At 35.1% G+C, this 17,455-nt stretch overlaps 1 protein-coding gene across 6 annotated transcripts in view; it reads right to left on the reverse strand.

The window, feature by feature from the left end:
- AGTPBP1 (ATP/GTP binding carboxypeptidase 1) overlaps positions 1-17,455 on the reverse strand; it is a 170,714-nt gene that overhangs the window by 54,431 nt on the left and 98,828 nt on the right. For all 6 annotated transcript variants that reach the window (XR_009564368.1, XR_009564367.1, XM_060301096.1 and 3 more), the window contains 3 exons: positions 12,383-12,466; positions 11,185-11,271; positions 10,951-11,099 (listed from right to left, as the gene is read on the reverse strand). Coding sequence is in view for 4 of the 6 variants with exons in the window: in XM_060301096.1 (XP_060157079.1) it covers positions 10,951-11,099; positions 11,185-11,271; positions 12,383-12,466 (320 nt within the window). In the remaining 2 variants the exon portion in view is untranslated. The remainder of the gene's footprint in view (positions 1-10,950; positions 11,100-11,184; positions 11,272-12,382; positions 12,467-17,455) is intronic.

Consider the following 17,455-nt stretch of genomic DNA (forward strand, 5'->3'; position numbering starts at 1 on the left):
GTAGGAGGGGGAGAGTCATGGTATAGTCAAGACGCATGCCCCTCAGTACGCAATCCACAAACAGGAGAATACAATTGCAGAGGTTCTCCCCAGGGAGCAAGGGGTCTAAGCCCCACATGAGGCTCCCTAGCCCAGGAGTCCTGTGCCAGGAAACAAGCCTTGAGAATGTTTGGCTTTGAAGGCTAGCAGGGCTTAAATTCAGGGGGGCTGGAGGGCTGTGGGAAACAGACCCTAAAGGACACACACAAAATCTCACACGTACCAGGGCCCAGGGAAAAAGAAGTCATTTGAAAGGAGCCTGGGTCAGACCTAACTGCTGATCTTGAGAAGTCTCCCAGAGAGGAAAGAGGCAACTGGAGCTCACCCTAAGGACACAGACACTGGGGGCTGCCATCTTTGGGTGCTCGTGCTATCAGACACTGGTGCTGGCAAGTATCACCAGTGTGGAATCCTCCCTCTAGCTTATTAGCCCCAGGACCCCAGGACTCAACAGCCTGTAGTCACCAGTTCTGCGACAGCTGAGGCCAAGCAACTAACTGGGCCAAGACATACCCCCACCCACCAATAGGCAGGCTGCCTTAAGAACCCCTGAACACGGCTGTGCCCACCAGAGGGCCCAGGACCTGGCCCCACACACCAGTGTGCAGGCACTAGATCTGGGACCCCCAGGGCCCTACACGCAGAGATTCCAAGACCCAACTCCACCTACCAGCAGGAAGCTGACGCTGGCCTCAGGACCAGCCTCACATACCACTGGACAAGCACCCGCCCCAGGACCCACTGGGCCCAGCCCCTGCCCCAAAACAAGCCCGCTCTAGCCTCAGGACCAGTCTCACCCACCAGTGGGCACTCACCAGCCCCAGGACCACCTCAGCCCTGAAACCTGCCACGGCAGGACCCAACCCAACCACTAGCAGGCCAGCACCAGACCTGGGACAGTTGGGCCCTAGTCCCAGCAAGCCAAGACAAGTTTCAGGACACCTCAAACCCTGCAGCCAGCTGTATCAGGAACCAGCCCCACCCTCCAGTGGTCTGACACCAGTTCTGGGATCCCTGGGCCCTCTAGCCAGACCCCAGGACCCAGCTCTGCTTGACAGTAAGGCCAAAACCAGCTCCAAGACCTGGCTTCAGCCACCAGTAAGTGAGCACTGGCCCCAGGATCTCCTGGACCCCAACTCTGTCCACCAGTGAGCCAGCACTAGCCCTAAGGCCCCCTGGGGTTCCACAGCCAGCCACCTCACAACCCAGCCCTACCAAACAGTGGCTGGCAGCCTCCACACAAGGCAGGGCTTGGCAACCAACCAGACCAGGGGCCAGCCACACCTACCAGTCCACCCACAGTGGTCAGCCCACCACAATAGGAGGACCCAAAAAGCCCATGTAGGAGGCACCACTAGAGCACACAGTTCTAGTGACCAGAGAGAAGTATACAGCTGGGGCGCACAGAACACCTCCTACTAAAAGGTACTTTTCTAAGGTCAGGAAACACAACCAACATACCAGATACATAAAAACAAAAATAGCAACTTAGGCAAAATAAGTTGACAGAGGAACACGTTTCAAACGAAGGAATAAGATAAAACCCTAAAAGAAGAACAAAATGAAGTAAGTATAGGCAATCTACCCAAGAAAGAGTTCAAGGTAATGACCATAAGGATGATGAAAGAACTCAGGAGAAGTAAAGATGCACAGGGCAGGAAATTATAAGTTTTTAACAAAGAGTTGGAAAATATAAAGAACAACCAAACTGAGATGAAGAACACAATAAATGAAACAAAAATTACACTATAAGGAATCAATAGGAGACTAAATGATACACAGGAAAAGGATCAGCAACCTGGAAGACAAGAATAGTGGAAATCACTGACGCTGAACAGAAAAAAGAATAAAAAGAAATAAGGACAGAGACCTCTGGGGCAACATCGAGCATACTAGGATTCACATTATAGGGGTCCAAAAAGGAAGAGACAAAGGAGAAAATAACACATTTGAAGAAATAACAGCTGAAAATTTCCCTAACCTGCGAAAGAATACAGAAAGCACAGAGAGTCCCAAACAGGATCAACCAAAAGAGGACCACACCAAGACACAATGTTATTAAAATGGCAAAAACATTTTAAAAGGAGAGAATATTAAAAGGAGCAAGGAAAAAGCACTAAGTTACATAAAAGGGAACTCCCATAAGACTATCAGCTGACTTTTCAGCAGAAACTCTGCAGGCCAGAAGGGAGTGGCATGATATATTTAAAATGATGAAAGGGAAAAACCTACAATCAAGAATATTCTACCTGGCAAGGCTCTCATTCTGATTTGATGGAGAGATCAAATGTTTTGCAGACAAGCAAAAGCTAAAAGAGTTCAGCACCAACAAACCAGCTTTACAAGAAATGTTAAAAGGACTTCTCTAAGTGAAAAAGAAAAGGCTACAACTAGGAACATGAAAATTATGAAAGGAAAAAGCTCATCAGTAAAGGCAAACATACAGTAAAGGTAGTAAAACAACATGTACAGAGCTAGTAGGAAGGTTAAAAGACAAAAGCAGTAAAATAAGCTATACCCACAATAAGCAGTTAAGGAATACACAAAACAAACAGATGTAAAATATATATGATATCGAAAATGGTAATTGTGAGGAGAGAAGAGTACAAATACATGGTTGTTACAATGCATTTGAAATTAAGAGGTCAACAACCTAAAATAATCATGTATATAAATATAGATTGCTACATATAAACCTCATGGTAACAACAAAACAAAAATCTATAATAGATACAGACACAAAAGAAAAAGGAATCCAAACATAACACTAGAGATAGCCATCAAATAATAAGGGAAGAGAACAAAAAAAAAAAAGAAACAAAAAAGACCTAAAAAACAACTCCAAAACAATTAACACAGTGGCAGTAAGTAATAAGTATCAATAATTACTTTAAATATAAATAGAATAAATGCTCTAATCAAAAGACAGAGAGCAGCTTAATGGATGCAAAAACAAGACCTGTAATATATGCTGTCTACAAGAGACTCACTTCATATCCAAAGACACAAACAGATTGAAAGTGAGGGGATGGAAAAAGGTATTCCACGCAAATGGAAATCAAAAGAAAGCCAGGGTAGCAATACCTATATGAGACAAAATAGATTTTAAAAGAAAGACTGTGACAAGAGACAAAGAAGGATATCATATAATGATCAGGGGATCAATCCAAGAAGAAAATATAACAATTACAAATATATATGCACCCAACATAGGAGCACCTAAACACAAAGAGCAAATATTAACAGACATAAAGGGAGAAATCAACTATAACACAATATTAGTAGTGGATATTAACACCCATTTACATCAATGGACAGATCATCCAGACAGAAAATCAATAAGGTAACACTGCCCTTAAATGACACATTAGAGCAGATGGACTTAATAGATATATATAGAACACTCTGTCCAAAAGCAGCAGATAACACACTCTTTTCAAGTGCATATGGAACGTTCTACAGGATAGATCACATGCTAGGCCACAAAACAGGCCTCGGTAAATTTAAGAAAATTGAAATAATATCAAGCATCTTTTTTGACCACAATGCCATGAGACTACAAAAAAAAAAAAAAAACCTGCCAAAAAACACAAACACATGGAGGTTACACAATATGCTCCTAAACAACCAATGGATCACTGAAGAAAAAAAAAAAACCTGGAGACAAATGAAAACAAAAACACAATAAATCCAAAATCTATACAATGCAACAAAAGCAGTTCTGAGAGGGAATTTTAAAGTGATACAGCTTACCTAAGGAAACAAGAAAAATCTCAAATAAACAACCTAACTTTAAACCAAAAAAAACCCAAAAAACAGAAACCTAACCTTACACCTAAAGGAAAAAGAACAAACAAAACCCAAAGTTAGTAGAAGGAAAGAAATCATAAAGATCAAGAATTAATAAAATAGAGACTAAAAAGAACAACAGAAAATATCAGTGAAACTAAAAGCGGTTCTTTGAAAAAATAAACAAAATTGATAAACTTTTAGCCAGACTCATCGAGAAAAAAAGAGGGCTCAAATCAGTAAAAATCAGAAATAAAAAGGGAGAATTTATAAGCAACACCACAGAAATAAAAAGAATCATAAGAGATATGCCAGTAAAATGTACAAACTAGAAGAAATGGACAAATTCCTAAAAATGTACAATCTCCCAAGATTGAACCAAGAAGGAATAGAAAACATAAACAGAGCAATTACCCATAATGAAAGTGAATCAGTAATTTTAAAACTCCCAAAAAACAAAAGTCCTGGACCAGATAGCTTCACAGATGAATTCCACCAAACATTTAGAGAAGAGCTAACACCTATCCTTCTCAAACTATTCTAAAAAGTTGCTGAGGAAGGAATACTTCTGAAATCATTCTATGAGGCTAGCATCACCCTGACACCAAAATCAGACAAAGAGATCACAAAAAAAGAAAATTAGAAGCTAATATCACTGATGAACATAGACTCAATAATCCTCAACAAAATATTAGCAAACTGAATCCAACAATATGTTAAAAGGAGACCATATATCATTATCAAGTGGGATTTATTGCAGGGATGCAAGGATGGTTCAATATCCACAAATCAATCAATGTGATACACCACACTGACAAATTGAAGAATAAAAACAATATGATCATCTCAAAAGATGCAGAAAAAGCTTTTGACAAATTTCAACATCCACTTATGATAAAATCTCTGCAGGAAGTGGGTACAGAGGGAACATATCTCAACATAATAAAGGCCATATATTATTAGCCCACAGCTAACATCATACTCAATGATGAAAAGCTGAAAGCATTTCCTCTAAGGTCAGAAACAAGACAAGGATGCCCACTCTCCTTACTTTTATTCAATATAGTATTAGAAGTCCTAGCCACAGCTTTCAGATAACAAAGAGTAATAAAAGGAATCCAAATTGGAAAACAGAAAGTAAAACTGTCATTGTTTGCAAATGACATGACATTATATATAGAAAATCCTAAAGACGCCACCAAAAAACCACTAGAACTCTTCAGTGAATTCAGTAAAGTTGCAGGATTCAAAATTAATATATAGAAGTCTGTTGCATTTCTATACACTAACAACGAACTATCAGAAAGAGAAATTAAGGAAACAATTCCATGTACCAATGCATCAAAAAAGAATAAAATACCTAGGAATAAACCTACCTAAGGAGGTAAAAGACCTGTACTCAAAAAACAAAAGGACACTGATGAAACTGAAGAAGACACAGATGGAGAGACACATCATGTTCATGGATTGGAAGAATCAGTATTGTTAAAATAACCATACTACCCAAGGCAATCTACAGATTTAATGCAATCCCTATCAAAATACCAATGGCATTGTTCACAGAACCAGGACAAATAAATTTAAAATTTGTATGGAAACATAAAAGACCCTGAATAGCCAAAACAATCTTGAAAGAGAAGAACAAGCTGGAGGTACCATGCTCCCTGACTTCACATTACACTACAAAGCTTCAGTAATCAAAACAGTATGGTACTGGCACAAACATGGATACACAGATCAATGGAACAGACAAGGAGCCCCGAAATAAGCATGCACCCCAATGTTCATATTATTACAATAGCCAAGATGTGGAAGCAACCTAACTGCCCATGAACAGATGAATGGAAAAAGAAGATGTGGTGTATACACACACACACACACACACACACACACACACACACGGAATACTACTCAGCCATAAAAAAGAATAAAATTTGCCATTTACAACAACATGGGTGGACTAGGAGGGTACTATGCTCAGTGAAATAAGCCAGACAGAGAAAGACAAATACTGTATTTTATCATGTATATGTGGAATATAAAAAATAAAACAAACTAGTGAACATAAAAAGAAACAGAATCACAGATATTGTGAACAAACAAACTAGGTTACCAGTGGGGAGAGGGGAGGTGGGAGGGGCAAGATAGGGGCAGGGGATTAAGACGTACAAAGTACTATGTATAAAACAATTAAGCATCAAGGATATTGTACAACACAGGGAATAGAGCCAATATTTTTAATAACTATAAATGGATTATAATTCATAAAAATTTTGAATCACTATGCTGTACACCTAAAATTAATATTGTAAATCAACTATACCTCAATTAAAAAAATACCCTAAATGCTTGATCATCAAACAAAAATAAACTTAAATAAATTTAAGCAAATAAACTAGAAGTTAGAAAGAGAAAAAATATCAACCTGCAGGGAGGACAAGGGAGAAATTAATAAATTAAAAAAAAAAACTTTTAAAGGAAATAATGAATAAAACTAAGAGCCAGGTTTTTAAAATAGTAAAATAAAACAAATTATGTTTTACGCACACACACACACAAAAAGGAAAGCAAACAAGGGGACATGCAAGTACACATACTACAGATATCGCATACAACTCTCTGCTAGTGAATTCTGAAAATCTAAATGTCACCTGTGTAAGAAAAAATAAATAATCAAGACTGCCTCAGTAAAAAATAGAAAACTAGACTATATGGAGTCATATAAAACTGAAGAAGTTATCCAGATGCTCCCTCTCCCCCCAAAAAGGGGCACAGAATCAGACGACTTTACAGGTGCATTATTTCCAAGTTTCATGAAAACATATAAATGCTATTGAAACTGCTCCAGAACACTGGGTAGGGAAATAAAAGCTGTTCATTTAAGTGTTCAATGTTAGCATTAGCCTGCTTCCAAAACTATAAAAAGATAGTCCTCCAGTCAGGAAATTGTCTTGTCTAACTTATGACCAATGATGTAAAAACCTTTAAACAAAATACTAACAAATGCAAAATATTTGTATTAAAGATTAACTCACAGGGCAAAACAGACTAATTCCTGAAACTCAAGGATGGTTTACTATTAGAAACATTATTAAATAATTATAACACAGCACATTAACAGCTCACAGCATTATATGGTCACACTCATAAATGCAAAAAGTGAAATAAAATATTTCTAATTTTAAAAATTCGGTAAAAATATCAATTCTTTAGTATAAGAAAGAATATGTATCCCAAAACAAGCTGACATACATAACATAAATACTAGCAGGATTTCCCTGGTGGCCCAGCAGGTTAAGACTTCACGCTCCCAATGCAGGAGGCGCGGGTGCGATCCCTGGTCGGGGAACTAAGATCCCGCATGCCACGGGGCACCTCCACAAAAAAAAAAAAATACACACACACACACACACACAAACAGCACTCACATTAAATTCAGAATCAAACAAGGATGCCCAAAGTCTCCTTTTAGTTTAAACAATCTCAAAGTTCCAGCCAAGCAATGAAACATATATGATATAACTAGGGATAAGGAGAAATTCTAGGGACCTACCAAGAAAATTCAAAATATCAACTGAGAAACTATGAGAACTAATAAGAAACTAAGGAGTCTGATTTTCAAGTAAACATATAAAAATCCTTAGCTTTCTTAATTATAAATAATAACAAGCTTGAAAACAGGGAGAAGTACTCTTTCACAACAGAAAAAAGAAATACATAAAATACTTAAGAATGAAGGTATACTTAAGAAATATATGGAACTTAACAAAAAGAAAACTAAAAAATTTAGGTGAGAACATAAAAAACTTGAGTAAACAAATACACCATGTTCGTAAGTGGCAAGATCGAATACAATATAAGAAATCCAATTTCTCCCACATTATAAGTTTAATGCAATGGAAATTCGGGGCACTTGATAAAATTACTCAGAATGATATTCAGAATAAACTATTCAGGAAAAATAAAGTTAGAAAAAGTTGTTAAACTGTTTCTGAAAAAGACTACAGGATGTTAAACTATATTATAAAGTCAAAATAATTTTAAAAACAAAATGGTTCTAGAACAACAATGATGTTACACAAGACTGAAAGGTCAGAATAATTAAAATCAAGTGGTGCTAGAGCAACACACAGCCCCCAATCAAATGCTGGTATATTGTGAAGGCCACAGCTTGCGAGAGTTGTGGTGTTTCAAACCAAAAGGGATACACAGTATGACTAACAGTTCAGAAAAATTCCACCCAAATTCAGAAAGTCAGAAATTATGAATAAGCAATAGTGTGATACCTTAAACCAGTTTCTAATCTGTTTTTTTCTAAACTGACCGTTTTCTATGACAATTATAATAGGGCAACAATGTACAATGTCTTCTGAGTGATGTTCCCAATCCTGTTTTTACTAGTGGGTCAGGAATACAGTTGCAAATGAGTTACAAATGTCAACGTCTGACAACTCAATGAATTCATCAACAACAGTTTAAAACTCTTTTGAGAAAGAATTAGTTCAGCTAAAGCTGCTTAACTACAAACGATAGGATTACGTTAGATCCCAATTCACAGAATATACCAAAATAAATCCTGCATGGATGAAGTTAAATATAAACACTAAAATCATACTATCAAATGCACTTCAAAGAAGCTGAACTAATTCAACACTCCCACCAACACTGTAAGGACCCATTTTTCCTAGTCTTCACCAACATAAGTTCATTTCCTTTGAGAAATTCTACTTGGAGGAATTTATGGCAAAGCAATAATCAGAAACATACACACAAAAAAATAATTAAGGATATCTATTGCAACACAGCTCCTAATTTTGAAATGTTGAAAAAGACAAATTCTCGTCAATCTGTTATCATTTAAATAATTATTGTACATTACTCAACAGAATACTATACCAACATTAGTAATGATGTTGCTGAAAATAGGTAATGGCACAGGGAAATGTTTTTACAATATGTTGTGTAGTTTAAAAATATAGTTTACAAATGAGTTTTCATATTGTGATCCCAAATCTATAAAAGGGTAAAATTTAATTTTAAAATTATGTGAATGTGAATAAGTTTAAGGATGGCTAACAAAATGCTAAACAGCGGGTTTTTTTCTTCTCTTTCCTTCTTAGAGATTCTTCTCTAAAGTGTATTTCCTTTACCAAATTCCCTAATTTGGACAGTGGATCCCATAAGATCCACTGTTCCTAATCAGAAAAAAAAAAAAAAAAACACATTTACAGCTGGCAAAGAAATTCCACTTCTGTGAATGTGTAACTAAATTATTATACACACAAATATTTAGTACAATGTTTATCTCAGTAGTATTTAAAACAGAAAATAATTAGAAACAACTTAAATTGTAATAGGTCCACTAAACATTGTAATCATTTCATGATATAAGTCAAACCATAATGCTGTACACTTTAAAGTTATACAGTGCTGTAGGGTCGGTTATATCTCAATAAAACTGGAAGGAAAATAAAACAAGTCCAACAAAAGAATGTTTGGATAAATGAGTTACAGAACTTCCATAGGATGTCCATTAAACTCTGCTTCAGATGGATATTTAATAACCAGAAAAATACTGACAATATAAATATAATGGTTGGTTAAAATACACACTATGAAACTGCATAGGTTGTGAGCATTATTTTTTTAAATAAATACATAACTATATGTATGGAAAAATCACATACTGCATTATTTTAAAAGCTGGAAAGAAACAACAAACATTAAAATAAGTTTCTCGGGCTTCCCTGGTGGCACAGTGGTTAAGAATCCACCTGCCAACGCAGGGGACATGGGTTCCAGCCCTGATCCAGGAAGATCCCACATGCCGCAGAGCAACTAAGCCTGTGTGTCACAACTACTGAGACTGCACTCTAGAGCCCACACAATAAGAAGCCCGTGCACCACAACGAAGAGTAGCCCCTGCTCACTGCAACAAGACCCAATGCAGCCATAAATAAATGAATAAATAAATAAAATTTATTAAAAATAAACAAATAAAATAAGTTTCTCTGGATGATGTACTGTTGACGGTTTTAATTTTCTTAACAACACTGTATTTTCCAAATTCTCCACAAAGTGGGTTTGGAAAGGATGATATACATACAAAAATACCCAAAGGGCTGGAGAAACTTAAAAACTAAAGCAGCCATCTGTCTCACCGTTTTGATTTAGTTTTACAGAATTTTATTCATTTTAAATTTAAAATGACACTAAAGGAAAAAATTATCACACAGAAGTATAGTTTTTTTTTAATAGAGAAGCAGCGCTCCAAAATGTGTGCTTTTAAGTGTAAAAATTAAAATATTTTAATGAAGCTTAAAGTAGTAAGTACTATTTTATAAAAGTGAATAAATAAATACAGTTAGCAAAAATGCCATCTACCTATAGCACTGGTATTTGAAACCCTGGCTTTGGTATTCCAGTACAGCTATGTAAGATGTAACCATGAGAGGAAATCTGGTGAAGAGAACATGGAACCTTTCTGCAACTTCTATAATACTTTAACTTTTTAGGAATCTATTCAAAATAAACAGTTAAAAAGAGACTGCTTTATGTAATTCTCTTCTGGATGAACAGACTTTATTAAAAACTTGATTTTAAGCAGCATACATAATAAATCTTTATAGCTGTATTCAAGTTGGATGAAATCAACCTCACTTATTACATTTGTTTGTTCGTTTTGTTTTGCTTTGTTTTTTGCGGTACGCGGACCTCTCACTGCTGTGGCCCCTCCTGTTGCAGAGCACAGGCTCCGGACGCGCAGGCTCAGCAGCCATGGCTCACAGATCCAGCCACTCCGCGGCATGTGGGATCTTCCCAGACTGGGGCACGAACCCGTGTCCCCTGCATCAGCAGGCGGACTCTCAACCACTGCGCCACCAGGGGAGCCCCACTTATTACATTTTAAAGGGCTTGCTTTTATAAGGGTAACTCTTTTCACCAACAAAGCAAAGCTTAGTTTATGTCAAATCTTGCATAAATATCTGAATTTTGAAAACTAGAAAAAACAAAAGAGCACTAAAACTTTTAAAAAACATTAGTAATTTTTTAAAAACTTCTATCCTACAGTTACAATGCCTGCATGCCCTCTAAATTGGGAAAGAAAACTTTCTGTCTTACCATAATTAAATTGACTGTTGGACTTTTCACAGTTAATGATGTTGAACCTATAAGCAATGCTTGGTCGCATTCCACTGACTTCAAAGTAAAACCACTGATGATAATGATTACTATTTATATCTGAGTTCAGAATAAGGTCATATTCATTTCTGAAAACAGAAAATAAACAAATATGATGAAAATTAGGAAAATAATCTGTGCACATACAAAATGGGAAAATTTTTAATGACTTACTTTCTAATTTGAATTACTTTGCGCAGATTCCCAGATTCAAATTTGGAGTTAAACTTCAAAATATCTCCTTCTTCTGGAGTGGTATAACTAAATGAAATTTTAAAGTAAGAATAATAAAATACGTTGCATTTAAACAACTGAGCAAAAAATAAAACTACACTACAGATTAAAAATACACCATTATTGCTGCCTCACCCTCCTCATTATTTTTAAACCAAAGAACAAAACCAACACAAGCAAAATACAAACTTTGGCTAATATTTATAGACAAAAAAATTATAATTACGAGTAGAGATTTGTTCCCACATTTATAGTCAGTGTTAATCACAAAAATTTTAGAAATAACTAAGAAGTTATGAATAAGGTAGATATGTTTTTCATTTTTCAGAATATTATTTCAAACTCAGTCATTAGCTCTGACATAACTTTACCCTAACTCTCTAACAAAAATCTTTTTAAAATGTTTTATTTCTTCCAAATGAGACTACTGAAATATGAAACTTCCCCAAAATATTAGAATGTTGAGGGAGAGGGAAAACCTACATGCAGGCTGATTAAATTTCTTATTTGATAAATAGTAGTCACCTTCATCATTTTTCATTTTCACTTATTTACTTATATTTAAACCATAAAATACAATGGTACCAGTGATAATCCTAAATTGGAAGTGATGTTAAAACATCACTTGTTAAAAGAATCACAAACAAATGGCTTCAAAGGTCAGGCAAGTAACTTAAAGGACTGAAGCAGATTGTAAGCAGTAAGAGACAAAAGAGAGAAGTGGGGACTGTGGAGAGGTAGGAAGCATATGTTCCTTCTAAAGGGCATGGTAATTTGTTGTCCTAAGGAAATGAAGGCTCAGTATTACAGGACAAAATTGCAGCATTCATGTGGTATCTCCACTCTCTTAAGTGGAGGTAGTTTCAGTTTTTAAAAACAAAGCATCAGTTTGTGACCTTTCCCTTATTAAACCCATTAAAAGCCCACTTAAGATCAAATAAAAGCTTGCGATATATTCAATTTAAGTAAATAAACATGATTTACATTACCATTACATCTCTGCTAGAAGATCAAAACGTAGTGAGGGTTAACTAGGTGGAAGTTAACTATATTTTTTTGTCTTTTAAAAGAACACTGAAATTTTACAGTAGGAATAAAACCAATAAAAGTAAAACAAACAAACAAAAAGCATACTTACTTTGGGTTATCTAAGTCATATACCACTCGATCTATTATATCACTCTGATGTATTAGCCTCTCAATATCTTGGGCAATTTTTGTCCTGAAATCATAAAAAAGAAGTTTGACCAAAATTCATTATTATCTCCCAAGTAAGTTTTGGATTAAAAAGTATAAAATGATAAAAATATTTCTTAAAATAAAAATGATCACTCCTCTACATATTTTGTGTACAAAAAAAGAATCAATTCATAACAAGACAAAAAACAGTATTTTAAAAGTCTGAGTTACAGAAAATAACTAGCTACAAGGCCAATAGTTTTCGAAAAAAAAATCTTGAATGTCTATTATGCTTTTCTACATACTTTTCTACATACTTTTCTACATACATAATTAAGAATTAGAAATTCTTAATCTAGCAGTTACGCAGTTAAGCATAATTTATTAATTTTTATTTTACAAAAAATAACTCATTATTCACAAAGCAGTATATCAAGAAATAAACCCAGTATCAAAGGACTGTGATATAAATCCTTGATTTAGAGTCAGTGTTGTAACTTTCAAAAGTCAAATTCTTTCTAAAGAAACAAACTTTTAAAAAGCTATTAATTATAATAATAACAAATCCAAAATTTATATCAACCAGATCCCCAACAATGAAAGAGATGGCACTTACGTACACACCATACCAAAATATACAAGTGTTCAAGTATGGTGAATGACTAAATACATCCATTTGTCAAAATAATTTATTAAATCTTAAGGTTGATATCTACCACAAATGTGCAAACACTTAATACATACAAAAGTTTGGGGCTTTACTTAAGGAAAATGGTATTAAAAGGCTGATATAATAGCTCAGTTCTACAGCAATGTTCTGTAATGTAAAACAAGGTAAAAAAGCTCAACACCTACAGGGCCAGCAGGTGATGTACCTGAGGAGACCTGTGGAAAACTGGGGAACGCAGGCTCTGTCTAAAAACAACTGAATGTTGCCAGGTAGGAAACAGAGGTTAAGGATGTCATACCAATTTTCCGAGAAACAGCAGAAACTTGGATCTCTAAGTGGGATCTCTCAAATGTTAAATGTTGGCATTCAGTTAAAAAACAAAAACCTCTGCAAGTGAAGCTAAAATCACGAGCAAGTTGAATATGGCCTACAGGCCACTGGTTTTCAACCTCTGACACTGCATTTTAGGAGATATAACTCCCCATTTATATTAAATTTAGATTAGACCTAAAACTAATACCTGAGGGAAATCTTGCCCTGCCCTCAGACCTCATTAATAAAGAGGACAATTAGCCTTTTATTCATACATTTGTGTTAAGCAGCACAGCTTTCATAAAAGATATCAATCCTTTGTTACTTTACCTCAGCTGCCTATTAAAATATGTGGCTCTCTAGTCAAAACAAAACAATAAATATTTTCTAGGTACCCTTGGGGACTATAACCTCAAACTTACTGACATTCATCATCAAAGGCTTGGCTCAGAAGAAAATAATTTGTGTAAGGCAGTCTGAAAAATTTGCAGCCCATTCAGTCTAGTAAATACTCAAAAGTTCACATGATATATGGCCAACACCAAAATTGTACTTTTGTTAGGTTTCAGCCAATACAGAACAACATTATGAGAAACAATTTAGTACACCTCATTGCTATATTTACTCAACCATCAGGATATTATGGGATATGTTGTTCATTACATAAGTATTCTCTGAGGACCCGTAGAAGATATTCTTCATGAGTATGGTATAACCACATATATATGATCACTATGTATGAATGCCTAACAGGACAGGCTCATGACGTAGACCAGGCTGACTCTTGGCTCTGTCATTTGCTAGCAGTGTTACCTTGGATAAGTTCCTCAAGAATCCTAAGTTTCAGCATAGTCTTCCATAAAACAGGAGAAATAATAGCAATTTCCTCATAGAGTTGTTATGCCATTAAATGACATAATTTATAAGCATATACGCACTGCATACAAAGTGCTTTTTACTTATTTCTGTGTCTGGCCCGTAAAAACCACCCAATATAAAAGTTTTCTGCTAGTGTTGCTCCTACTAATACTTCTATTATCTCCATTCCAGAAGTACATGAACAATTCTAAACGTGATATAAAGAAATCCAAGGTTTTGCTTTCCTTATTTTGCTTTTGCCACAATTCCTTCACCTACGTTTTTAATTTTAAATTTCTCAACAGGTAATATATTGACCTGGTACAAAAATCAAATATTACATAAAAGTATAAAATGAAGACTCTCACTTTCAACCAACCCACACTGTTCATTTATCCAGTTAACTACTTTTATTACTTCCCTTCCACAAGCACCTTGATTATTTTATTTAATAATATATCTTGTAGCTCTTTCTATCAGTGTACAGAGATCTTTTTGTTTTTTAATCATTGCAAAGTATTCATTGAATGGATATACCATAATTTATTTATCTAGTCTCTGATCGATGGGCATTTGAGTTGCTTCCAATCTCAGAACAATGCTACAATGAAAAACTTTGAACGTAGGTGTGCAAATTACATGTGTATATGTACATATATATCGTGTATATATATATATATATCATAAATTTTCAGATGTGGGATTAATGTGTCAAAGGAATTTAATTTTGATAGACTCTGTCAGACTGCCCTCCACAAGAGGTATTGTCAATTGAAAATCCCACTATCAATGTATGTGAGAGCCTGTTTCTCCACAGCCTCATCAATAGAATATACTGTCAAGCTTCCACATTTTAGCCAATTTTTGATATGTGGGAAATGATATCTCAGTACATTTTAATTTGCATGGTGGGACGGGGGGAGGGAGGTCCATGAGGGAGGGGATATATATGTACATAGAGCTGATTCACTTCGTTGTACAGCAGAAACTAACATAACATTGTAAAGCAATTATACTCCAGTCAAAAAAAAAAAAAAAAAAAAGTCTCTTACTTTGAAAAATGCTGAACATACTTCTGAGGTTAAGAGTCACCACGTTTCTTTGCCATTTTTTTCATTTTATTTTGCTGCAAGTATTTTTGTAAAATACCTTAAATGCTTTTTTAAAACAAGGTAACGAATTATATTTTATAATAAAATATCTATTCTTATGAAATACAGCTAGGCAATTTTTCTAAAACATACAGAAAAACAATGTGAAGAAAATCAAAATGCTAATTTTATGTAATATGAATACAAGGAAAATACACCAAAAAAATGCTAAGCACACTTTAAACTCAGATGCTTCATTTTAATTTTTGATCCAACTTAAACCAAAAATGTGGATTTCAAGTAATCATCATTATGTATTTACAATAATTTTTTTTAAATGTCAGTGCATTATCCACATTGAGATATGAATCTTATAATGGATTTTTCCCCTTCCAAATGAGGTGAAGAGATTTTTAATGAAATTTTATTCATTTATTGTACTTTCTTTTAAAAAGATCAGTGATTACATACAAGAAAGATTATCATAAAGTAGAAATTCAAAATGACAAAAAGATATCTTCACTGAATAATTTTAAGGGATCTAATGCTTCCTTTTCTGAAAATGATAAAATAGTAAATCCTCATTAATTCTGACATCAGTCATTTACAATGTTACTGCACTCAGATAGTGACTGAGCTAAAAGTTGACATTTACAAAATGTTTATCATTTGCTCAAAAAATAAGTTTCAGAAGATGAGGCAAATAAGATAAACAAACTAGAATCAATATCCTCAATGTATTTCAAAAAAAAAGGAAGCACTTCTGAGTATTTTAGTAACACCTATTACCTGGCCCATATTTGATATTTTATTACAAATACAGAACCATAAAGCCTTCAGACTACCTAGCTACAGGGGTCAGCAAACTTTTCCTATATAGGGTCAGACAGTAAATAGTTTAGGCTTTGCAAGGCACATGGTCTCTGTCACTACTATTTAACCTTGCCACTGTGGTGAAAGAACAGCCATAGATGGTACATAAACAAACAGGACTGGCTGTATTCCAATAAAACTTTATTTATGGACACAAATATGGATTTCATATAATTTTTATGTGTTACAAAATATTATTTTTCTTTGGATTTTTTGAGCCATTTAAATATATAAAAACCATTCTTCGCTGGTGGGCTGAACATAAATAGGCAGTAAGCTGTATTTGACTTGTGGGCCATAGTTTGCTATCCCTGGTCTAGATGAATTATCAAACTTTCTTGACCGTGATCTTCAAGAAATACATTAAAAAAATCACAGCCCTACATACACACACACGCACGCAAACGCACACACACATACACACACACAGCTGAAGCAAAAAGTTTATAAAATAATACCTGGCTGCACTAGATGTGACACACTGCTATTTTCTCTTTCAATACTGGCTACTAATGGACATCAACCCACAGTTTCAAAATCAGTGATCTGCTTTTAGTTAAGAAAATTGGTATCTGGAGAAATAAAGTTATTTGTTCAAATATACACACACAAAGTCAGTGGGAGAGCCCAGTCTAGCATCCATGTGTTTCGACTTGCTTTTCAGAGTATCCTGACCTGCCAAAGCGCCTCACCATGCCACATGGCCTCAGCACTCTCAAGTCCAATTGTCCAAGTATTGCCGCTACAGGCATTTGTTCGTCCAGTCTCAAATTAATGTCACCTGAAGGAACAAATAATTCTGAAGTTTTCTACCCGTTATTCAAAAATGATGGGAGAAAAGAAGCTTTGACACATTGCATCTCTCTGCATCGGGATGACACTGCCCACCACAAATTCCACATAAATACTTGACAAGTATTTGCAGAGTACATAAAATAAGGAGAAAAAGAGTAACAACCCTCAAATATGAGAGTATTGCTGCCTAGTATGTACTGATAATTCAGAAACATTTTAAGTATATATTTTTTGCATTAGTTACATCTAAAGCAATTAACATTACTGGGGAAAGTCCTACACATCTAAATAAACAGAATCATAATGTTTGGTTTCACTGACATAGAATTATATTCCTGCCTCACATCAAGTATCTGACACCCATGGAAATTTTGACAAATGATATGAAAATGGAAATTATGACAAATAAGATGAAAGGTGTTCTTTGCAACAC

Source organism: Globicephala melas, chromosome 6 (assembly GCF_963455315.2).
Source record: "Globicephala melas chromosome 6, mGloMel1.2, whole genome shotgun sequence".
In the NCBI taxonomy this organism is placed as follows: domain Eukaryota; kingdom Metazoa; phylum Chordata; class Mammalia; order Artiodactyla; family Delphinidae; genus Globicephala; species Globicephala melas.